Source organism: Caloenas nicobarica, chromosome 1 (assembly GCF_036013445.1).
Source record: "Caloenas nicobarica isolate bCalNic1 chromosome 1, bCalNic1.hap1, whole genome shotgun sequence".
Taxonomy (NCBI): Eukaryota; Metazoa; Chordata; class Aves; order Columbiformes; family Columbidae; genus Caloenas; species Caloenas nicobarica.
The window spans coordinates 31,398,687-31,425,226 of NC_088245.1; the positions used below are offsets into that span (position 1 = coordinate 31,398,687).

The window sequence follows — 26,540 nt, forward strand, 5'->3', positions numbered from 1 at the left end:
TTGTTCCTCCTAACTCACTAGGTAGCTGCAGTAAGCACCATTGTAAGCAGAGGAACACCACTGAAAGCATTTGTTTTTAGAAACTACAATCATTTTCCTGGTGTTAAGTCTCATTATATTGGAGGCTGTCAGTATAAACTTTGGCAGGCCATTAGAGCATCATCTGCTGCACCGGGTTACTTTCAGGAATATGTTTTGGGCAATGATCTTCATCAGGTAAGTTGAAATCTTCTCTTTTAGTAAATATTTTCCAATATTATACTTGAGAAAAAAACTGTCTGAATTTCTGAATTATAACTAAGCAAATAAATTGGTAGCAAAAGGGAAATCTAGGATGGATGGGGGTAAGAAAGGAAATATTTTGCTTATATAGTACTTAAGAACTAGAAGGGGTATAGGCTTAAAAAAAAAATCTTAGTCTTCTCAATACGAACTTCAGCTCTTCTGCTGTTCCTTTCTTCTCTGCCTGGAATGAAACCTTATACGAGTTGTAAATTACTTCTGACTTCCTGCTTACAACTGGTATTTCACTGAGCATTATTTTACTAAACAGATGGTATGACTTAAAATCTAACAATACTGTTAAGTGTGGAAAAAATCAAGTTATGCATTTCAGTGTTCCTTTTATTAATGCATAATTTCAGTTTACAGTCTACTTTTAATTCTTTCCATTGGTAGCTGATTAAACTGAACCCTGGTTCTCAGCTAGTAAAAAGAATAAGAGATGCCACAGCAGTAAGGTTAAACTCGGAGGACAACTGCAAAAGAAATTCCCTTGAGGATAAAGCAGTGTCTCCTATCAACAGTGTGTGCTGGTTTATTGTATTATAGCTTCTGTTGGTAACTTTGGCTAGTAAAGAGCAAGGTAAATTAATTTCTTTAGGTTTTTTTTAACCATTATGTTCTTGTTCTTCAATGCCCTTTTCTTGTTCTGCAGTTCTCTGAGTTTTGAAAGAATCCTTTTTACAGTACATATTAATTTAAAACTATTAATATTTATTTTTTAAAAGATCTGTTGCAGATCTGTGGTAGAAAGGACTGCAACGGGTGACTGAACCCGAGACCTTCAACAAAGACAGTATAGGGTTCTATACTTAGATTTAAATAAAGCATCTATTACATTTCCATTGTATTAATTCATATTATGGCATTAGCCTTAAATACTAGAAAGCAATAATAATGTATTTTGAGTAATAAATGAACTTGGATCACATACAGAATTTCTCATGGTGTCCATTTAAAGGCTGTGTAATCTCATTAGCATTGTAATATGCATAAGTAATACTAAAGTTTAAAGACATAACAGATAAATAAGGAGTATAACATGAAATAGTGAAAAATTCATTAGCTTAAGAAATAATAAATAAAGCATCGATACAGAGAAACAGCTAGAATTTGATCTGAAAAAACAGCATACTTCCGTATTTTGAATTAACATTTATAAGCATATGGAATAGTTATATTCAGCTATATAAAAGTTGGAGGTTGAAGGGGAAGGGTTCCCCTGGAGGGCAGGATGGTGCTCCTACATCAGTCAGATTCTGAGGGTTCTTCCATTGTATTCTGTTTCCACTTTTTTTTTTTAGGGTCTTTTTTGTTGTGGTTGGTTGGTTGTTTTTTCCCCCCTCTACCCCCTAACTGCCCCAATATGGTACATCTTGTTATCCCCAAAGCAGTTTAATTAAATACTACCTGAAATAAGCAAATAAGTTTTGTTGGGGTTTTTTTTTAAGCTAAAAATGGAGTAACACATCAGACATTCCAAGCCTAAGCACTGCTTGAAATCCTGAAACATGGTCATTTTCCATCTGACCAAGCAAAACTGGAAAGGGAGCTGTTTTAGCCTTTGGAGCTGTTCCAGGCTGCTCCTTAGCTGCTTGAATGGGTCAGTGTTAAGCTATGTGAAGCACTTTACTTGCTCTTCTCGCCTTTCCACCCCCTCTTTCCTTGAATTGAGAGTACATCTGTCTGTGCTTCTGTATGAAGAATAGCTAAATAAACAACATGATTTTTAACTTCTGTGCAGTGCTTAGAAAATTATTTGTCTTAACATAGTTTCAGAATTGCCAGACTTGTGTGAAATGCAGTAAGGTGGATATTCATTTCGTCTATATTCACTTTTAAGTCCGATTTACCAGACTAGAGAATGTATAATAGGTGTTAACAGAGATTAGATCCAGTATTCTGAGACGCAGAGAGCTAGAACAAAGTCTAGTTCATTTTTCCTTACTCTAAACTCTTTGGACAAAGCCATTCCATATGATCTTACCAATGCTGTTCTGCAAACTTGTCATTCTTTTCTATTTGACATATTTTAATTACTAGAAAGCAAGGGCATAGGATGTAATTCACCTTTGTAAGCCATAAAGAACTAAATATGTTTTCAGTACTAAAACTATTTGTTGTAGTAGAACTAGATGCTAAATTTTCTGAGTTAAACTTTCATATCATCTGAAAAATCTCTCTTCTACCCAAGCATGATATGTAAACACTTTTAGAGTCCAAAGGTTGTCACCTTTCATGTCTTCCATGCTTTTGTGCTTTTCTTTCTCCAGATAATTATCTATTTTTTGTGGAATGTGCTTGGTTTGGTTATTTTTATGGACATCTGGCTAGCAAGGTGCTACATGGCAAATGCTACATAACTGTCTTCATGCAGATTTCTGTCTCAGATTATAAATCCACCACTGCACATTCAAGCTACCTTGAATTACAGAATCACAGACTGGTTGGGGTTGGAAGGGACCTCTGGAAATCATCTAGTCCAACCTACCTGCTAAAGCAGGTTCACCTAGAACAGATCACACAGGAATGTGTCCAGGTGGGTTTTGAATGTCTCCAGAGAAGGAGACTCCACAACCTGTCTGGGCAGCTTGTTCCTCAACGTAAAGAAGTTTCTCCTCATGTTCAGATGGAACCTCTTGTGCTTCAGTCTGTGCCCATTGCCTCTCATCGCTGGGCACCATTTACCTTCTTTTAACCCTGGGGTAAGAGCCTCTCTGCATGTAGCAGAGTGTTACCCTTATGTTCTTGAGTGTAATGGAAAATGAAGGTAATCAAGAGCTTTATCTCTAAAGCATCCAAGATGAATTGAAAATAATGTGTATGCATAAATAAGTTTTTAAATAAATAGAACCCTAGATGCAGTCCTATTCCTGTTTAAAATAGCTTTGTGATTATTTTTAAGCTGTGTTAATAACTCTTACTCCTTAGTTATATAGCTCATATCATAAATATGAGTGAGAGATTTTTGTTAAGCATCTTTATCCTAAAAAAGTGCATTGCAACTGTCATGTTAAGTTCCTCAACGAGGTCATGTATGATAATACCATTTGTAGTTTATGTGGAAATACTTGCTCTTTTCTGTCTTATCAGTTAGAGCCTGTACACTATCTTAACAGGTTGGGCTGCTTTTGAACTACAGAAATAAATGGAGCATAACATTGTTAGACATTCTTAGTAATACCATGATATTTGTAAAGTGCATCAGCACAGCATGCATTAATTGTAAATAATAATTTATGCCAAAGGCTTCAGTATTGTAGTACAGAGGCAGAAAGATGATGATCTTATGAGGATTTTTTTTAATAGATTGGAAGCTTCCGTTAATTAATGTAATCTCTTTTTTGAACATAAACCATACTAGTTTCTTATTAATTTATATATAATCTGGTTCTGCAGTGTTGATACTTCTAAATAATTCAAAGAATGGAGATGACTGAAATGTGAAAAATTATTGTAAAATGTCTGTGTAAATTCAGGATAGTAAATATTATTAGATTTGTTTCCTGGATTTGAAGTTTGGGACTCTAAATGATTATATGTGGAGACAGGTTTTGTATTGGCTTATCGGTCAGTTGTACATTTAATTCCGAATGAAAAGCACTCTGGCACTTCATCTGACTTAAGACTCTTCAAATGTGTGAAAATACTTATTTTGATAATGCAAATTTTGTGGATTTCATGGTCAGCCTGGATATTCTTATGTTATCTAACTTTGGTTGAAATTGGAGTCCTTCCACAAACTGTATGAAGTAGTTGAATGAGAGTTATATGTAGAGTTCGATTAATTTGTAAGGATTTCGTGGATGGCTCTAGACATACATGCTTGAATCATGCCTGAACTGAACTGTAGCTGTATGCTTTTATCCTCACTTTTCCGTAATAGAGATATATATATATTTATATATGCATGTGTGATTGTGTACACACATGCAAGCCTTTTTTCTGGGAGCATTCCAGTCTGACTTCCTGTACTAGTCACTGTAAATGTATTGTAATGTTTATGATTATGAAATGGATTGTAAAGTTTATTAGTTTATTAATCAGGTAATTATTTTTGCAGTTCTTCTGATGCAGTTGTTTAGAAACAGATTTCCAGGTGCCTGAACACTTATTCTTATTTGTGCTGCAGATAAGCTGATGCTAGGTTTGTTAAATTTCTGCAAAAAGTAAGCAGTTCAGAACCAAACAGCAATATTTACATTCAGGTCAATCAGGCCTTGCTGTCTGGTTCCACGCTGTCAAGTAGGAAAAACCAGTGCAGCTGTTGGTAGATGAGGGGAGGAGGATTAATATTCTTTGTGGTTCAAAAGAGGAACACATTAACATTCAAAGGGATTTAATCCCTGTAACATGCTTCTCTAGGAACTGGGCAAATCAAGAGAGACTAAGTCATGATATTACAATATAGAAGCTGTATTGCCACAAATGTCAGCTTTTTTATATTAAAATCTATTTATGAACCACTGAAGGTCTCTTAACGTCTGCCCAGTCCCGTTACAAGCAGTGTTTTGGTTGTTGTTATTATTATTGTTATTGTTGTTGTTATTATTATTTTTTTTTTTTCTACTTCCCATGGAGGGGTGTTGTTTCTTGTAGATTCCTCTTTTTCTTTTTTTTTTCTGCAGCGTGAAAGGCATTTGGGGTACTCGATGTCACCTCAGTTGGCAGTACACTGTGTTGAGAAAATTGCCAGTTAATTAAAGAGCAATTTAAGATTTAACAAAATCATTATGCACACTTCATTTACTAGGTTTTACAGTAAAAACTAAATTTGTCCCACAGGATTAATTAAAAGGGCAGCAGAGTTTGTGTGTGTGGTGGTGGTGAGTTTAACAAAGCTACAGATTATTCTCAAAATAAAATATGCTCAATTTAGTACTAAGGACTTGATCACCTTTTCCATGATAGCTTCCCATGATTTAATTGCTGCATTACAATTTCATTTATGAAAGTGCTTGTGTTGACTTATAGTAGTGTTCAAATAATCATATTTTCTTTGAGCAAGATCAGATACTAAAGTGGTTAAACTGGCAGCTAATCTGTTAGTGGTGTTTTGATAATGCAGGTATAACAGGATGTGTAGTGAGAATACAACCTAGAAATAAAAAAATATGTACAGTACAATAGTATGATGTAACTAAAATTTCAAGTCTCACCTTCATTAAAAAAAGATAATACACAGTTTCTTTGTTTTTCAAACCTTTCCTTTCCTTTTATTAGGCAGTAAATCTGTAAAGCCATTTCATCTTTGTAGCTTGTTACAGGAGAGGCCTTCAAAAGTGATTTGCTTAGTGGATCCTACCCTAATTGGTTTTACATGGTAGCTTTTAAAATTAGATTCAAGGGTGCTTCCCAGGCTCTAAGAAGACATAGAATATAGGTCACATTGAAGTTCTTTTCATTCTTAGGATATGCCACAGTGATCAGTATGCACCAGAGCTTATACAGACTGTGGTTTAATAGGTGTATCTTGTTCTCACAATGATAGAAACAAATATTTCTTTGTGTCTACTTGTTGCTGTACACATTTTCCTACAGCCTTGGAGACAATGTTGTCTCCTGTTTAAGGAAGAGGGCATTTACTGAAATGTGTTAGCTACATGGATATGTGCATTTCTTTTTCTCTTATGGATTCTAGAGGTTTGGTTAGTGGTTCTTAAGGTGGGGACACACGTGATGCCGTTTACCAGCCTTTGTGAAGTAGCTGTGGTTAACCACACCAATAGTATTATTGCAGAGCAGACTGCCTGCAAGATTCTCTGCTGGGACTTCCTAAGTGAGGTCTTATTGGAAGATCTGTTTAATAAAATGGAGAGTATATTTTGTTTAGGCGTTTAACTTGGATCCATTATAATTTTTATCTTCAGTGATTCGAGTGATGCTTAGCTAATGTAAGTTTCAGAGTTCTTATTAAAAAAAAAAAAAACCAAACAAACGAAACAAGACAAACGAACAAAAAAACCCCTCATTCTCAAATGAACTGTATTACATTTAACTATTTTTTTTTGCTTAGCCTTCTGAGTCCATATATCTTTAATGACACTGTTTACCAGCTAACATCTGCTATAGAACAAATCTCGTAAAATCAGAGGAGGCTGATAGAGTGAAAAATTAAGAGCTGAGTCAATTCAGTATTCTCTGTACAGAAAGCCTAGGCTGCTGATCTCAACTTCTGATGTTACCAGCCACCATTTCTTAGATCAAAAAAAAAATTTATTGTCAATTCTCAATAGCTTGTAGTTTTTGTTTTCCCAGGCTTTATATCTGTCTAATACTGACTTGAATGGGGCCATGTTTCCATATGAAAAAGCCTTGTGATATTCATTGCAAATAAAAGCCTAAGAATGTAGTGGGACTAATGATATACTCTTACCTCTTCCCTTAAGGAAAGCTTGTTCATGATATATAGTGGTCTGGTGCTTCATGCTTTGTCAGCCACCATCCAGCCTCTAATTTGCCTTCTGTATTGTAGTTTAGGAAACTGCGCTCTTCTTGTTGTGGATACACATATGAGTACTGTAATAGGAATAATTTTCACCATTTATACAAAATATGCATAAAGTCAAATAGTTCAATACCCAATGCATTCCTACTAGTCGAATAGGGCACAATGTCTAAGCCCCATTTCCTGTACTGTAGTAGTAGTTTTGCAAATTACAAATCAGTTGGCAATCTCTTAAAATATTCTTTACCTTGCATTGTTTCTTTTACTTGTGGTATATTACACTGCTGGTTTTAATAGCAGATATATTTTAGATTTTTGGGTACAGAATTTAGAATTATTTCAGTTGGAAGCCGGGGGGGAAGAAGAGAGATAAGGAAGCACAGAATGAAACAGTTTCCCTCAGGTCAAATTCAGTTCTTTGTCATGGTTGCCAACTACATCATAGTCTGTAGTTTGTAAACATGTAAAGCTGTCTTTGCTTTTGCTACCCTTGTAGACAGTTATTTCAACAAGATTTTTCTTCATTTTTCTCATGGTCACAAAATTTCTCATTTTCACTCCTAAGTCTATTCCTGCCTAGTGGATAAAAATTCTCCTTGTGCCAGTACTGTTCTCTAGTTTAATTTTTCTCATAGTATTTACCTGTCTGTGTGTATAGAAAGCACTAATATCCTTTTTTATTAGTCTAAATGTGCCACTCTGTCTCAGTCTTGCAGAATCATCCTAATGGTCCTTCATTGCACCTGCTGCTGTTTGAGTAATCTTTCTTTAAACTGGACTATTCAGTGTGTTTGAGCATGACCCAAGACATACTGTGCAAAGTTGGATTAGCCAGTTCTTTATCCACTGTAGCATCTTTCATAACATCCAGTGATCTGGTATCAAAGGTACTCTATAAATCCAGATTTTCTTCATCAAAAATTTTCTGTTTCAATTTTTATCCGTCTGATAAACCCATCTTGTATTTTGCCATCCAGGCATGTCCTTCTTAATTTAGAGGACTCATGAATGAAACTTTTCCTTCAGTTCTTTCTCCGCTTTTTCCCTGCCCCCCACTGTGGATACAAAGACTAGGTAGTTCATGTACAAATGCTGAACTCTTCACATGAATTACCTCCAATAATTATTTCACTTTATTTCCTAAATTTTGTCCATTTTAAGATCAAATCCTTTTGTTATGAACCTGCTTTGTTTCAGTTGCAATGAAATGGACTCTAATGTTTGAGCCAACAAATAAAAAACTAAAACCGTCTTAATGAATTTAAATAGCTGACATAGTTTTATAAAACAGGGTTTTATGGGAAATCCAATTTCAGTTTGAAATTACAATATGAAAGATAAATTCATAGAGTGTGTGTAATATATTTACTTTTAGAAGTTGTCTGTAGAGTTAGCTTACAACATTCTGATTATTGTACAGTTTTAAACAGAGAGATGACCAGCAGGTTTTGAGTAGCATTTTTCAGTGTATATCCAATAATATGAGTCATCTGGATTCCCTGTGGGTCATTACTAGTCTTATTCTTCATATTTTTCTCAAGGCATTTTGAATTTCCTGTCATTTTACTATTCCTTAGTAAATTGACGGCTAAAAGTGTAGACCAAATAGTTGGCAAAACTAATATGAGTAAATAATATTAATAACAAGTTATTGATGTAAAACTATATTGAGTCTTAAGAATATTTACATTGTTAGCTTGGGAAATGAAATTTAAATAATTTTGAAATGTTGAAATTCTAATATGGTCGGCTTTCACAAGGGTTGGGATATCTCTGGATCTGGGATTTCTTGCCCACTTGTGGAGGTTTTATAGTAATGTGATTATTTTGTGTAACTACAAGGGCTTTTGCCTTATTCTGATAAATCCCTTCATAGCAAATAGAGTTTTTATATGCTTCTTAAGTTAATGTTGTCAGAAAGGACAAACCTTCCAGACTTGAGCCCCCTAGTGTCATCTGAATCCTTAAGGTTTTTATTTAGATCCATGAGGTTTTTTTAGCTGCTTTTTTTGTTTGTTGGGTTCTTTTGGTGTATTCTTGAACCTTGCCTGTGCTTCACAAGTATCCTATGGCAGAAGTGTCAAACTCATTTTCACCAGGGGCCACATCACTCCTACATTTATGTAGTTAATGTAGTAGGAGTAGTTACATTTAATGTAGTTAAATGTAGGAGCAGTTACATTTATACAGTCCTAAAATTGCATTTGGCCCTTTAAAGGCAACCGCGAGGCTGATGTGGCCCCTGGTGAAAATGAGTTTGACAGCCCTGTCCTATGGAGAACGTGAGCTTGGCTCTGTGTTTAGGGCTGGTATAGATTCAACCACAGGCCAGTTTTTTCTCTTAGGTTGCACACTATGATCCTCTCTTGTAATATTACAGGCAATTCATCATTTGGGAACCACAGTTTAAATACTATTTTGGTGGTGTGTCCTGTTGTTCATTGCAGAATTCATGTAATTAAATCTGCAGTGCGCAGCTTCTGCTTTAATGACAATATATTTTATTGCCCAATAATTCTTTCTTCATGATGCCTGCTAATACTTACCAAGTCTTCATCAGTATAGTGTAAGAGTACATTTTCTGTATTTGACATAAAGCCATGAATTCAGTAGTGTCTTCAGAGCAGCTGGTCATTTTCAGTGAATAAATGACTCACTGGGATGAGTTAATAATTTAAGATAATCACTTAGCAATCTACCTCAGCCGACCATTCATTCTATATAAATGTCAAGAGCAAACATGGCTGATGTGAGGTAGAATAATGTAAAATATATTATTAAATTATTAGCTTAAAATAGCAATAATATTGATAGTTCTCAGAAGCATTAAGCATAAAATTTGTGTGTATACAAACAATGTATTGCAGTGTTGCTAATTTTAGAAAATTATAAATACTGTATGGGAGAAAAGGAAGCTTTTCAATAAACTTTCAAAGCTTATTAGATTTTTTTTTTTATTTATTTAATGTGATCTCAGATATTGTGGGTGTTTTTCACAACTGGTGTATTAGAAGTACAAATGCAGCTAATATACCTTCTGATTTTTTTTTTTAAACTGTCAAGGACAGCAGTAATGGAAATTTTAATATTGATGTCATTCAGTAATATAAATACAGAAGCATTTAATTTTCATTCTCTGTACAAACATTTTCTAAATAATGTTTCCATTAGCCGTTTCAAGGGGAATCCCTTTTTCAGTGTGCACTTGAGCAGTTACTTGTCACAGTTCTACAGTGTTCGTTTTTCTAGTGTCTGAAGGGAAATCATAATTTTGAGATGGCTTTGCAAAGTAATGAGCAGAAGATGTTTCTTTGAGGAATTTAAAGGAGCATCTCTGCCTCTCCTTAAGTAACAGAATCAGTTCATTCTGGAATTGTTAAAAATTTGGTGTATATGAGGATTGCATTAATATCTGTCACCAATTGAGGCCTGTGGGAATCAGCATAGTGCAGGATACATTATAAATTGTATGTAGTTGACCCAATACCATCCCTATTAGCATGGTTGTGAAGCAAGGGTGAATCTTTCTACATAAATTGCATGAAATATTTCTAGAAAGATATAACTGTAGGTCATTGTATGCTTTATAGAAAGCTAGCTAATTTAAAAAACCCTTTCCTCACTCATATCTCTTGCAGGAAAGTGGATCAGACTCACCGTTAGAATGAAGCTAAAACTAATTGTTCTAGTGCACTGTACATTTTAGACAGAGATTTGTTAGAATATTAGCACCACCATCCATTATTGTCACCAAGATAAAGAGGAAACAATTCTACTTCTGTACTGTTTCATGTGTATAAAACATATATTTTATGGGCTCAAAATAGTTTGCGCAGTGACATAAATATTTCCTGTGCTTGCTGGGAACTCCTCTTAACAGTTCCATCCTCAGTACTACTGAGGACCAGACTGACCGATTACTCACGAGAGACCCATAATGTAATATTTCAAACATTTTTGTATATATTTAACAGGACAGGATAATCGTGTAACCTTTCTATTGAGGAGAGTATATTTGTGCTGAACACCACAGGGGCTAGTTTATTGCATCTGAATGTATAGATTTCTTTTTCACAAAGCATATATTAAAAACAGCAATTTGGCAGCCCAGTGATGTTTGACTGAGCAAGCCTTAAATCTTTCTAAGTGAATATAGTAACATTCTCATAATGGCACTGAGTGCCCAGGGAAATGACAGGACTAGGTCACAATGTGAATCGAAGTTGTCTGTATGAATAAATCTTACAGGTAGTTAAAGACCTCACCTGTTTCTCATTCCTGTGTTCCACTCTGAGGACATTTGCTACTACCTATGTAAATGGTTTGAGCTGATTTTACAGAATGATTTGGCAAGGCACACCCTTTTTACTTACGGAAACTAAAATACCTACTCTAAAAACATTTACTCTAATTTTTATAAGAAGTAACCCCTTGTAATAGTGCAGCAACTCTTCCGACTCCGCATTTGAAGCAATAAGCCCTATCCTTAACCTGCATGTTTGTTATCTCTATGCTGGCTTTTAACATAGAGTTTGAAAAATACTTTTCAGAAGTCCATTCAGAATCATAGCCTGTGTTGTCCTAGCCTGTGATAGCTTTGTACTAATTCTGTCTCCACTTCTTTGCAAAGACAATGAAAGTAAACAACAGAGCAAGTCTCTTAAAAGTGAACTAAAATGCAAAGCATGTCTGCATAGGCAGTGAGGTGAAATGGTTACTATGGAGCCACCAAACTCAGCTTCCAAATATCAGACTTGTCTGTCTTAATTTATATATCCTTCACCCAGTGCTAGATTATTTTCTTCACTAAACTTAGCATCATTGAGGTGAAACTGTGCAGCACACAGGATGTTACACAGAACAATTACAAGTCACAACTTGAGTCTGACAAAATTAGGAAATGCAGTGACAGCCTATGAATGTACAGAGTATTCTGAACTTGTTAGAAACAACTGCCCATGGTAAAGCGTGGTTCAAAGTGATTTTTTTTTCAGCATCTTGATTTTACATAATTGTTTCTAAAGTTTTGACTTAAATATGTGAGTAGTGACTTCATACATATTCACCATAAATATTTAAATGGGACAAGATTTTCAGAGGGTTCTGTGCTACCTGGTTCCCAAGTGGTGTGGAGCATTTGCTTTTGTTGAGACTTCCGAATGTATTTTCCTTCTGATTGTAGAATTTGCCTCATCTAGTTCAGAATGTTTAACCAGGCCTTTCTTTATCCCTAGAACTGGGTAAGCAGGGTATCTTCACCAGAGAGTTTTCATTGGAGCATATGCCTACAAAAGATGCATTTTTCCTGCTTTAAATAATTTATGATCTGGTAGTTAAATCATGAGGAAGCCTTCTCTGACTATTTTCCAGCTATCAGAATACTTACAGAACTATTAGCTACAGCTTTAGATTTCTGGCTAACCAACAGCAGGCCCTAAAAGTATGGTTACAGTTGCATTTGGAGGTTCTTGAAAAATCTGTATAAAAAAGCATTTCCTTTAGTTCACTTGGGAATTAGTTGATAAAATATTAAACAAAACAGTTGGATGTTTACCACTTGGAAAGCCTTTGGCAAAAGCCTGAAAGTGATGTCCCAGTCCCTGACTTCGGCTTTATTACTGCTAACAAGCTTGGTTTTATATGTATTAAGCTCCATTTTAAGATTAAGGTAGTTGACTGTTTCCATTATTTTTACTAGAAATGTTTAAAAAAGCCTTCTACCCTACTATTCACCTGCATGATGACATTAGGAAAGTTATAAAACCTTTTTCAGCACTTACTTGCATTAACATACCTACTATGGCACTTTGTGTTTAGTGTACTGCCAGCAAATTAATTTGGCTCAAGTGTGGAGTGGTTTTGCAAAGTTCAGAATATGAAGAAGCTTCTAGTACTTGCCAGTGCACTGACCGTAGCAGCACAGAAGAATGCAAAAGGGAAGGGGTGATTCATGTATGTTTGGGAAGTGGAGAAAGAGTTTTCAATTGGTTTGAGAAGTGGCTAAGTAAGAAGAGATGGTGAGATGCAGGGAAGGACAGACAATGTAATAATGGGAGAGCAGAGAATGAGGGGTCTGCTCTGGCCACTTGCCCAGTACTGAGTCCTGAGTTAGAACTTGGGACATTTGCACGTTTTTGTGGATGTTGGTCAGCAATTTAGCCATTTAAAGAGTTCCTGTAAGTTATTCTTTCAGTTACAGATTTCAAGGTATGAGTTGCATATAGAAAATTGATGTTTGCATTTTCCACAAGACTTTTGACTAGACTGATGTAGTTCAAAGAGCAGGCATGAAGAAGGATATGTCATGATTTCTTTTTTTTTTTAACTTATATCTGACTTTCATATTTCTTTATTGCTAGATTACTATATTTCTCAGGAAGGTTTCTTTGTCCAGTTTTATGAAGACAGAGAATAATGTAATATAATCAGAAAGGTTAGTTTCTATTTTTTAATCTTGGAACTGGAAAATTCTTTGTTTACAGTTTTCTTAGAATTCATGTTACATGTGAAATCATTGCAACCAATTTTAAAACTTGTGACGTATTTTTCCACAAGAATTTCAGCCTTTGACATAATTAGCTCTAAGGTTTCTGGGGAGGCAGAATTAAATAAATTATTGCAGTAATTCCTGGGTTGAGTCTTTAGTAGTCTGATTGAACTAAAAACGTTATTTACTGCTTCAATGTTGATCATTGTAAGCAAAAGAGCAATATGATGAACATCTTTGTTTAACAGAGTAAGCAGATTTGAAGCACGACATTGATCGGGATGTGGTCATTATCAACCATAATCTGTTTGGAGAGGAAGAAAAAATTCAATTGCCTGCCTTATTCAGTCCTACTTCTAACTTTCCAAAAATGATATGTATCTGTATAAATGTTAGAAGTTATGTTAAAGGTGTCTAAATTGAAAATTATTAGGAATGGATATTTACTGTCCTTTCAATAAGACTAAATTGGAGAATGTTTAAATATGGAAATGATTGCACAATGCTGTTGGCTATCATCACAATATACATTTGGTATGTGTACTCTACCTTTCTTTGATCTTTTATGTGTCAATATTACAAAAATATTGTAGTAGTCTTGTATTATATAACTCTGAACTTTTGATAACTGATTTTTTTCCCATGTTGGAGCAAACATCTTTAATTAAATTATATTGACAAGATCATTGGAAATTATTTGGTAAGCAGGTTTTTAATCTAGGATTTAAAGAAAAAAGTAAGCACCACAAAGATAACTATTAAGATTTTAGATTAAGATTCATCAGGAATTATATCAAGGACAAAAACATCCTTGTATTTAGTTTTCTTTGTAGAAACTAATTTAAACATAAGCAAAGGATAATAGGCACTGAATAGACCATTCATTTTAGTAGTGTTTTGAGCAAAGGGGACAGTATCCAGAAGGAGTTCAAAGAGCTTTTTGTAGTTTGAAATGAAAGCCTAATTAAAAAAAAAAATAAAACCCCTCAGCTCAGTAATCCTGTTTTTACTTATTTATCTTGCACAGCTGTAGTTAAAAGGAGTTTCCGTTAAATGTTTATCAATTCCAAAACCTTTTTTTTATTCTTAGCTATTCCTGGGTAGACTTGCTTTTTTTTTTATTCTTCTTGTAACGTGATGGTCAGGTATGGGATATAGGGAGTTTGAGAAGCTGTAGGATATAGGGAGCTTTTGCATAATGCTTATCTTGGTCAATATTTTGTTTGTTTTATATTTTACATGTTTTCTTCGTATAGCTTTTGAACAGCTATAAAGGTCTTTGTCTCTGCTATTGATAATGTTTTCTTAAGTTTTGCCTTTATAACTGTTTTTTTTAAAGGCATTCCTAATATAGAAAGTCCTATTGAATTCAAAGTTTCTTAGTTGGAGTCAAGATCATTTTACTGAAGTATAAGTGCTGAACATACTTTTCGAGATTTGCTGGATCAAAAGTTCCTCGTCTGAATGCTTCTCAGACTTATTGGCAGACATACTGATTCCTGTTATTCCTAAAGTATTCTATCCCGGCCTCATCACCTACGCTTTTTGACATGTTGCTAGCAAAAGGTGCCTCTGGGATAAAGAAGGTGATCATGAGTAGTCAGCATGGATTTACAAAGGGGAATTCATGATTGACCATCCTGGTAGCCTTCTGGCTAGCTTGGTGGACAAGTGGAAAGCAGTAGTTGTTGTTTACCTGGACTTTAGTAAAGCCCATGACACTTATCTCCCATAACAACATAGGCAAGCTGACAAAGTATGGGTTACATATGTAGACAGTGAGGTGGACTGCAAACTAGCTGAATGACCAGGCCCAGAGAGTTGGGATCAGTGTCACAAAGTCCAGTTGGAGGCAAGTCACTACAGGTGTAGCCCAGTGGTCAATACTGGGGCCGGTACTATGTAACATCTGCATTAATGATGTGGATGATGGGACAGAGTGCACCTGCAGATGGTACAAACCTGGGAGAAATGGCTGGTACAACAGCTGGTTGTGCTACTGCTCTAGAGAGACTTCAACAGGCTGGAGAATTTTCATGAAGTTCAACAAGCGGAAAGATAGAGTCATGCATCTGGGGAGGAATAACCCCGTGCACCAGCCCATGCTGGGGACGGACTGGTTTTAAAGCAGCTTGGCAGAGAAGGACCTTGGAGTCCTGGTGGACAACAAGCTGAACATGAGCCAGCAATGCACCCTTGTGGCAAGGAAGGCCAACAGCATCCTGGGCTCCATTAAGAACAGTGTTGTCAACAGGTCAAGAGAAGTGATCCTTCCTCTGCACAGCTGAGGACTCATCTGGAGTACGGTGTCTGCTCCCCAGTGCAAGAGAGATATGAGCATACTGGATCGAGTCCAGTGCAGGGCCACAAAGATGTTTGAAGGGAGTGGACCATCATATGAGGAGAGACTGAAAGAGCTGGGACTGTTCAACGTAAAGAAGGCAAGGCTCAGAGATGATCTTACTAGTGTGTACTAATAAAGGATGGGAGGGAATGAAGGTGGTGGAGCAGTGCACTTCCCACCAGTGCCCACTGGCAGAACAAAAGACTGGCACAAACTAAAACGCATAAAATTCCATCTGAACCCAAGAAAACTTTTCACTATCAGGGTGGTCAAACAGTGGAACAGGTTGCCTAGAGAGGTTTTGGAGTCTCTATTTGTGGAGATACTCTAAGATCTGAATGGACATGGCCCTGGGCAATGTGCTCTAGATGACTCTGCTTGAGCAGGGAGGTTGGACCAGAAAAGCTCAGTAGGTCTCTTCCAACCCAAATGATCCTGTGATTTTCCAAGTATTAAATCCAGGCTATAGCATCCTGTGTATTGACTGTGCTTTTTAAGTAGCTCTGACCAAACTTAGCTATTGTGATTTAGTTAGTTAGTTAAGGAATCTGCAGGTAGTGATTTGGATTTTGTTACAGAATATATCCTTTTAATACCAGTAATAAACATTTTAGGATGCAGACTTTTTGATTGTTTAAAAACATAGTCAATATGCTTATTTTCTTTTCCAAAAGCTCTTCAGAAGATGAAGTCATAAGTTCTTCAGATATCTCAGTGAAGGCTGCCGTTCCCAGCCTGCCTCTTCTATATGATACTCACAACAGCAGAACTGACCACAGAGCCAGGAGCTGCTCTGACAGGGTTGATAAGCTCAGGCATCCCAGCTGTGCAGCTGCTGCATATCACAGACAGAGCAGATGGAAATTAATGCTTATTTTATTTAATTGATTTTGTATATTACTGTTGTGCTAGTTTACTTCACAGTTGCAGTTTCTTTTATGACTACCTGTTACATATAGTACTAACATTTGTATTTCATCTACAGGATGGAGGTCTGCTTCTAAATAACCCTTCTGCTCTGGCAGTTCATGAGTGCAAGTGTCTTTGGCCAGATGTGCCATTGCAGTGTCTTGTATCACTGGGCACTGGTCGATATGAAAGTGATGGAAAGACAAGCGTCACGTACACCAGTTTGAAAGCCAAGCTCACAAATGTTATCAGCAGCGCAACTGATACAGAAGGTTGGTGTCTTCAGATACATTTGTATTGTGACTCTTCTAAGGTTTTTATGTTTCTTATAGTTCAAACTCAGAGAGCAATCTGCAGCCTTTTGTCTTTCCCCTTCTCCTCTCTGCCTGCCCCATTGAAACTACTTGAAATGTGTTTCTGTGTAATTCATGCATAGTTGGTGCTTTAGTACCAGTATTACAGGTTTTCTGGAGATGATAGTCTTATCTCCATGAGTTCGTATTTGCTGTATTGTTGCTAAGCTCTTTTAGTTTGAGTTCTCAAGTGTTAATATGAGGTTGATGACATCGCTATATCAGAGAGAAAAGATACCTTAATCAGAATGACAATGATAATCCAACAACAATATGATTTTACTTGTGTGTCTGAATAAAGGCATACTCAGGAATTCATTTCAATAGAAAAATCATTTTCTTATTTGGTGTTTTGGGTTTTTTTCATAATCAGAAAAGCTTAATAGTTAATATAGGACTTAGGATGGTTTTCAACAGCTTTCTAAAAAGTATTTTAGTTCTTTTCAATGTGTTTTTAACATGTGGTTTTCCAAGGACTATAGTTTAAGAAAGCTAGATTTTGGGCTGACTTTGTTTTTTGCACAATTGTGGGAAAGGCAGTGGGAATTGTAGGAAGGAGAGATGTGTCCACTTTCTATCAAGGGAAGGAGAAGTTTCATTGCAGCTGAAAAATCAGGCAAGAAATTTGATGGGGAAGAGGACGAAAGTTCATTATGGAGACCAAAGGAGAGGAAATGGAAAGAGGGGAGAGTAGATTTGAGCAAATGGGAAGTTATATTATGAAGGTAAAAGGGGAGAGTATTAAATAGGGTAAGAAAGACTGGATGTGGTGGGACAAGAACAGAGACACAGCAGAGGAATTTACAGGAGGACATACCAAGCAGAGAAGATTACACAATAACAAGGGTCTTTTGCTGTGGTCTTACCTGTGATGGTTTTTTCACTTTAGATTTTTTTTTTTTTGTATAGCAGTAAAAGAATGGGGAAGTGGGGTAAGAATGCAAAGCTGATCGAAATAAGAGAATGAAAGATAAAAGTAGTAATGGAAATGGAATTTTAAGGGAGCCAATCAATAGAAAAGAGATTTAAAAGGAGAGAGAAAATAGGTTATGAAAGAGAGGGAAAAAGGAAGAGGAGAGAGGAACATATAAATGCATTGCATAGCTAATTTATTATTGTACTGGTTAACCGAACTGTTCTATTTAACATGAACACTTTAAATTAAATGAAGGTTAAATTCAAACTCAAAATCTGTAGTAGTGTATAAAAAATAATTAGTCGCAAACAAAGCTTTAAAACCACATACTTTTTACTGCGGTCTCTGGGATTAGAGAAGATGATACAGGTGTGGGTTTCATAATACCTACTTCCACTAGTACTGCTGTAAATCATGGGTACTTGAATGGGAGTACATAAGTTACATTCCTGCTCTTCAGAATGTGCTCTCATTTGCAAAGAAATGGAATGTGCATGTAATTAAAAATCTGGATAGCTGCAAAGCCGCCTTAATTGTCATACCAGTGAGGCTGTCTTAGAATAAAACATTAAGCTTCTCCCTGGTAAACAGAGCTACAGGGTCATTTGCAAACCTTCTAATGTGAAAGGGATTTTGATAAGGCAATAGTGGAAAACATTTACTCAGCAAAGCAGCATGTGTTTACACTTACTGTGTCACTCCAGAGCACTTGTTGTTCAGAGACTTTAGGACTGTTTGTCCCTTGTAAATATAACTGTTTCCTTTATTTGTTTTCAATACAGAAGTTCACACCATGCTGGATGCACTGTTGCCTCCAGATACTTACTTCAGATTTAACCCTCTTATGCATGAAGACATACCCCTGGATGAAAGTCGTAAAGAGAAACTCAATCAGCTGCAGACAGATGGAATTCGTTATTTAGAACGAAATGAAGAAAAACTGAGAAAAGCTGCAAAAATATTAACACAGGAAAAATCAGCTTTGCACAGACTTCAGGACTGGTTAAGATTAAAGGCTGACATGTATGAAGGCCTTCCTTTTCTTTCCAAGTTGTGAATATGGAATGCATGAAACATCATAAATGTAAATCTTGTACCAGAAAATTCGTTCAGTACTGTAAAGGAAGAACGTTTATTTGAGGTAAATGACATCTTCAGAAAGCTACCAGAATTCTGGAGAAGCAATTCAGGATGGCTGTTTTGTTCACACTTACTTGATACAAGGTTTTATGGTGTTAATTTTTTGAACTTTATGGATCTTACTGTTGCTCTACTTTGTTAAAGTCTGTAAAACTGAAAATTATGAAAACAATTGTGTTCTGCATTTTTGGATGTATGTACCATAATTATGATGACTATAAAACTTCAACTACCAGGCTTATTCAAAATTAACAGAAAATAAAATCGTCATTCACATTAGTGTAGCCAGTATAACTGTTAGGCTCTTATATAGCCAGTGAATTTAATAGAAATGTAATGTTCTTAAAAAAATCTGCCCATGTTAATTGCACTTTTACATTTGAAAGATAACATATAAATTCTTATTTTCAGTGGGTTTTGTATTTAACAGTATTGAGTAAGATGTTTGGATGACTACAAATGGCATATTAAATTATCAAAATTAACTGGTATTTTGAGGACTTGCTGCTTATTGTTTTTATCAGGATAACTTCAGATTGGTTAATTCATTATTTGAAAATAATCCAAAGCCCCAAACCTTCACTTGAGCAGCTCTTCTTGTCACAGGATGAGGAAAACAAAATCTTGAAGTAGTTCACTTGTTAAGTGACTTAGAAGCTTTGGGTTTGGATAACAAACTTCAGGTGTATCTAGCCAAGAAAAAATTAGCAGTTGATGCATGAAATAATAAATTATGCATTTTGTTTGTATTTTTAGCTTTCATATATGCATCCTCTTGAAATTACCTTGAGTTGTGAAATTACATTTAGCTCACTATGATCTTACTACTCATTTCTTTGCAGCTTTCTGCTTATGTCAGGAAGGGTGGTGTGGTGAACTATAATGTTGTTGTGGTTTAACCCCAGCCAGCAACTAAGCCCCACACAGCTGCTCCCTCATTCCCCTCTCTGGTGGGATGGAGGAGAGAATCAGAAAAGTGAGAACTTGTGGGTTGAGATAAGAACAGTTTAATAGGTAAAGGCCGTGTATGCAAGCAAAGCAAAACAAGAATTCATCCGCTACTTCCCAAGGGCAGGCAGGAGTTCAGCCATCTCCTGGACAGCAGGACTACATCACGTGTAATGGTTACCTGGGAAGACAAACACTATTACTCTGAATGTCCTCTCTTCCTCCTTCTTCCCCCAAAATATATGCTGAGTGTGATGTTATATGATGTGAAATATCCCTTTGGTCAGTTGGGGTCAGCTGTCACGGTTGTTTCCCCTCCAGATTTCTTGTGCACCTCCAGCCCACTCAGTGGTGGGGTGAGGTGAGGAGCAGAAAAGGCCTTCATTCTGTGTGAGCACTGCTCAGCAGTAGCTAAAACATTCCTGTGTTATCAACACGGTTTTCAACATAAATCCACAACACAGCACTCTACTGGCTACTAGGAAGAAAATTAATTTTATTTCAGGCAAAACCAACACGGACAATATAGTATGTCAATGAAATGATATTTTCAAGAACAGGAAGGTACATGTGAGTTCTTAGGCATGGTATGACTGCAGTGACATTTGAGTTAGACATAGTCACTGTCACAGGTTGGGCATGTGCCCATTAATAGCATCGCCTGATAGATTTCTAGATGAGTTTTTGCCTCTTAGTGGGCAGCTATAGTACATGAAAATCGTTATTAGATAGAATGTATGTTTTATGCAGTAGATAAAATGCCTAGTTTCACCAAAAAAAGAGTGCATTTGTCACTTTGCCTTTCAGGACTAATCACCTGCCATTGCATTATCTGCTATAAATGACATTTACTTTGATAGTCACCTTCTGTACTTGTCTCAAATCACTGAAAATGGTATGAGGCTGCCTTTGGAAAGGGCTTAGAGGAAGACATCCAAAATGCTTTATTATCTTGAGAATTGCTACATAGTATTCTGTGATGGTGCAACAAAACATTTGATTGGGCTATTATTTTCTAAATCTGATGTATTTTTAATTTTTACCTGTGTCATTTTACTCAGACATTTGTGCTTTTCTGGTGCTCCCTCTGTTCTCTGGCTTATTTGTGCCAATTAAGTTAGTAAGTCTCATTGGTATGTAAGCTGTAGCCTTCACGTTTTTAAATTGTTTCCAGTGCAAACAATTTCTAGGTGCATAAGGGCTAAAAAAGCCTTTGTCATTCAGTACATTGGGAAGTGAAAGAGAAGAAACAAAAAGTTAAGCTACAGCAATGTAAAGATAAGATGTGAAAGAATGTTCATTCTGCCCCCTGCTTTGTTTTTATAACTATGAACACCAAAAGTACTTCCTTGAATAGGGCAATAAAAATACTAAAAAGGACAGTTTTACGATCTTGGTACAACTTCCCCTCTTCATGCCAATTACTAGGAACTGAGTAAAAGAATAACGAGATCAAGCCTCTCCCATTGGTGTGAGATAGTTTAAGCATATTAAAAAAATGTCAATGTTCTGATCAAGGCACCTTGTACAGATTTAAGCTCTGTTGCCAGCATCTAAAATCAAAACAGACAATGGGGGATAGTCTCATGTAACCACATACATAACATACTTCTTCCTCCCCTGGTAAAGTCACAGCATCGTCCATAAGACTATCAAAGGCATTATTCTGAATTCATAGGTTTCCAATCGTAGCTTTTTGGGATAGGCATTTATTTAAGAAAACACTTATCTGTAGTGAAGAAAGTGGTAACATTTCCATTTAATTTTTATGCACATAAAACTTGTGAGTTACTAATGTTCGGACAGTGGGCTAAATGCATATACTGAGCTAAGTGATGCAGGTGGATTGTTGTTTCTCTTTGCCATAATGCAATAATTTTTCTTCATTGAGAAGTTCTCTGAATACTCTGTACTCTTCTTGTGGAAAAAGATATTATACTAGGAGTTGATTAGAGAATGTAAACCAGGAAAGCTACTGATCTTTTGAATCAGTACAGAATATCTCAGACTAGCTTTATGTAAGTATCAAGTTATTTCTAGGGGGTTTTTGAGCTGCCTACAAAGTTTCCACTACCACTCTGTTGAAAAAACAAACAAACAAACAATAAACAAAAAACCCCAGTCATTTTGTACAGAAACTTGGCTTTTCTAATCCACCTTCCAGGCAACTACATTAAACATGTTCTAGGCTGACGAGTGCAGCTATTTGGCTGACTTCAAATATCCTGTATTTTAAAATTGCAGTATACTTGCTAAGACATCTGTCTTGTCTCCATGTTACTTGACATGGCCTTTCTGAGGGGATATATAGAAATGCATTTAATCAGCTCACACGAGTGTGAAGGCAAGTGCCATTTCACCCTCGAAAGGGTCCATGCAACATGGTACTTGCAGCTGGTTGCTTTCTGCAAAATCCCAGAGTGTGCAGCTTCAGCCCACAGACTGAGACATGAGAAGTGCATGGGCTGCATGTTAGACCTCTGTAAATCTTGATTTTAATCCTTGGTTTGAACTAAAGGAAGTCTGGTTCTGAGTTACACAAATACTAATATTTGAGATGGAGCACATGTGTGTAAAGATACATAACAACAACACTAGGCTAATCTCTCATGAAACACCAGTTCATTCTTGTGACTGGCGAGGGTAAAAAAATCATAGTTCTTAAACCAATGAGGTCAACACTGCATATAAAAAGCAAGAAGAAAAAGCTGAATTTAAATCAAGTTCATTTTATAAAAGGATCTGTTTCAGTTTAAATGTATTGCTATTTTTTAACATATTGCTGTCTTAAGCAGAGGGAAAGAGGAGTTTATTTCAGGGCAAGATCTGGATTTGAGATGACACTGCTTTTTGATGGATGCTACTATCTTAATTCACCTTTTTTTCTTCTATTGCTGTAACAATATTTTTTCTCAGGTGTGGCTTTTAAAAGTATACATGGAATTGAGCTGAGCTATGGAGTAATTAATTCAGACTGTTTTAGGCCACTGTGTGTATAAATTCACAAGATGCATGTATTGAATCCTTTCAAACTAAACTCTTTGATCCTCAGTGTTGCAAGTGCTGCACTGTCTATCAGGCAGTAATTAGGAGTTCGCTCTCCCCTCTAAACCACTTTAAAATGTGCAGATGCAACAGTTTTATCACTCTATCTGTAATTAGTTTTTAGTTCAAAAAAAATATTAGCAGTTTGCAAAGAATCGCAGCTATCATGTATGCGTTGCTACAGCACTGTGTATAAAGTAAAACTATTGTCAGGAAGTTTATTGGGGCATTAGGTATGGAATCCCACATGATACTTTAGTGGAAGCAAATGAAATAAGGAGAACCATAGAGGAATCTGGCCTGGCTAAGTACGGAAAAAGAATTTTAAATTAAAGAGGTTTATTGATAGGAAGCAGGGGGATTAGTGCTTGGTCAAATATTAGCATGTTAACTAATCATTTGGATGGATTGGAGGACATTATAATTGTCTTCACAGGTGAATCTAGGAGGGATCGCGAATATTTTGAACGATAGGATTTCAGTGCAGCATGCATTTGAGAATAGGCTAGCATGAAAAAAGTGCCTCTGAAGAATAAAAAATGTAAAATTAACAAAGGGAGAAGAAATAATCTAATGCAGAACATCACGTTAAAGGAATCCTGCTTTGAATAAGTACTGCTGGGAATGCTGTGCTGTTACTCACTCAACAAACTGAAACATTTCCCTTCATTTCCCTGCCTTTCCCCGTATTTCCCTGCCTTGCATTGCCTTGCCTTCCCTTCCTTTGCCTTGCATTGCCTTGCCTTCTGAGGCAGCAGTCACAACTACAAAAATAAGGATGTGCATCAACGCACCAAAAAATTTCTTAGCCAGGAAAATATGAACAAACCTGAAAAAAATGAGATATCAATATGAATTTTGAATCTATAATAAGAAATCACAGGAAGATAGTAAATAACCATTTCAGGTTATTTACATAAAGCCGGGGAGCACAACAAGGCTCGTCTGCCCAGAGGAGCATTCCCATATAAAAATGCACCAGGTTGGCATCCTGGAAAGAAAATGAGGAAGTTCATGCTTTTATTTAGAAAGTGATAATGTAGAATCTTTGCAAAATTGACATAATGCTCTGATTTTGAAAGGTGGGAAGAAAGAGTCCAGACCAGGAAAAGAAATGCTATAGACATAAAATAATCTGCTTTTATTTAAAGTCACAAAGAGAAAACGCCTCTAGGTCACCGCTTAGTTTGTAATTATCTATGCAGAAGGAGATCTTAATTGAAGGGCGTTTCATTACCAAAGGAAAGAAAATAAAACTATTAAATGTTGAAGTGTGATCACTGATTTTAGGATATTTCCTGTCAGTGTCCATTCCAGCAGTGATATGAAGATACTGATTCTATTGCACAAGGCGCAGGCAGCAGCAGTTGAATATAATTATAGATTTGGTCACTGGTATTAGAGAAAGAGATATTCAGACTAAAACAGATGCAAAGAAGGGTTGCCAAAGGGAAGATTAAGAGAGCATGGTTTGTTTTATCTAACAAAAAAGGGCTGGAAGGAGGATACACGCTGCTGTTTTAAAATACTTCAAGAAGGAAAAGAGAGCAAGCTAAAGGACAACACTTGCATAAAACCAAAGGTGCTCAAACTGACCAGAAATAATTCTAGCCAGAAAGTAAAAAGGTGCTAAACCGCTGACGAGCAAGACTACAGAATAGCTATACAGTGAACTAACGGAGGAAAAGAAAATGGTTTAGTGTAAGTTTTAGAAACTGAGCTCATGAATGGGGTTCTATAATGCACTATGAGAATGGCTACAGTCCCCATGGCCAGCTGAATCTCTTCTATCCTATGCGGCAGGTAGGAACTCATTAACCCTTTATATAAAACAGAATCCACAGGTTTATGGAAGCTTTTAGCAGCTCCTCCTCATTATGCCTGACAGATAAGGGTTATATCTTGTCTTCGATCCATCACTTAGAGAGCATTTAATTTATTTAACTTTCCTTGCCTAGCTGGTAAAGGGAGCTGGTGGAGGCTGAAGTAATACAAGACACATGACAGGTGAAGGAAAAAATCTGGTGTGTGCTTACTGCTCATTGGCACCCTTAATTTTTCATCAGAGATTAAAATACTTGTATGCTGCTTGGTCAACGAATAGTGCTGATTTTCTTCCATTAAAGGACTGTTCTCAAAATGACAAGTATTAAATACAAACATAATTTGTTGCAGGAGAGGTTGTGTTAAGGTTTCCTCTTCTGCTTAAGGACTGTGCTCCCGGGCACAGCTGTGATATAAACCTGCAGACTTTTACACTCAACTATGTAAGGCAAGAAGGCAAAACCATTTGGGTTTTTTTGCACTGTTGCTGAAAGAGTGAGTCAAATTTTCAAACCTTGCAGAATGTCCCATTTGAGGGGCAATAAAGTACATTCTTAGTGGAATCATATTTGTTTACAATTAAAAATAAGCATGCCAGATGCCTCTTCCTCAGACTCTGTAGGAACAAGATGAGTAGGCTCTGCCCTTGCTCCAGCCCCACGTCACTGGGGTGTGAACTCAAGAGGTTGCAGCCCTTCAATTCCCCTGTTCTCTGCTCAGCCTCCTCATTCCCACACCTGCAGTCACGTCTGCTCCTGGTACACACCAGGTAATTCCACTGGGACACCCGGTCCAATACTTTGCTGATGGTCTCCACTGTTTGCAGCTTATATAACTCATATAATGAGAACAATTATTTTTAATTGTTCTTTCTTCAAGGTTTAACAAAGACACTGCTATTATTTATTTTAATAAAATTGGCAGACTTTAGTAAGGAGGAACTACTAGCAATTTTCAGCAAAATATAAAAATTATAATAAATAAAATTATTATTATTATTAATAGCAATAATAATAATAATAAAACCACTGAAACACTCCAGTACTTATATCCCTGGTAACGCATGTTAAATCTTCAGTAGCAATGCAATTTTTCTATTTAAAATTTAATTTAGTTTATCAGTTTCTCGTAACAGTATAATTAATGGCTATTTCACCATATAGTTGCAATAGCATGAAAAATACACAGTAGCATTTTGAAATCTTTAGCTTTCAGAAAGAAGCTGTAATACAGCATTTTCATGCAAAACCACAGAGACAACCTGGACAAATTATTAATACCATTGAAGTGCGAATGCCGAGTTCCACAAACTTAGCATTTTAGCACTGAAAAGCTTTTCTTTTTGTTTTCAAAACCTTGTAAATTGGAAAAGGAACAGCTTTTTGTGCTCACACCGTTATTTTATAGTTGAATAAGATAATAATAATCACAATAATATTACAGGGAGTCTTCCAGAATGTCTCAAAATGTTGATAGCAACCCCCCAAAAGTCATATCTTAAAAACCTGGTCTGTGTTCTTGGGCATAATCTCAGCAAAACTGCTGTTCTCTGCTTCCTCACTGGCTGTCCTGTAGAAACCAGAAATACAGTCCTTTCGTGTCCTGTCCTTTTGTACACCTCATTTGAAGAAATTTTCAGGCAGGTGAGTCAGGCAGTCATGGCATCCTTTTAACAATGAAATGACAAGAGATACATTGTAGAGAAAAAAAAAAACAAAACAGGAATGTTTGAGAGTTTAAAAGTCGAGTAGGGAATATTTCTACTCTCATACAAGGAAAGGCAGATATCTGAGGTACTGCTTAAATGTGGAGTCAAAGGACGAAACCATTGGCACTGCTAAATC

At 36.3% G+C, this 26,540-nt stretch overlaps 1 protein-coding gene across 3 annotated transcripts in view; it reads left to right on the forward strand.

The window, feature by feature from the left end:
• PNPLA8 (patatin like phospholipase domain containing 8) overlaps positions 1–22,029 on the forward strand; it is a 41,227-nt gene extending 19,198 nt beyond the window's left edge. For all 3 annotated transcript variants that reach the window (XM_065654572.1, XM_065654575.1, XM_065654583.1), the window contains exons 8-10: positions 22–216; positions 16,547–16,742; positions 18,522–22,029. In XM_065654572.1, the coding sequence (XP_065510644.1) occupies positions 22–216; positions 16,547–16,742; positions 18,522–18,796 (666 nt within the window). In that variant the 3' untranslated portion in view covers positions 18,797–22,029. The remainder of the gene's footprint in view (positions 1–21; positions 217–16,546; positions 16,743–18,521) is intronic.
• Positions 22,030–26,540: the final 4,511 nt, after the last annotated feature.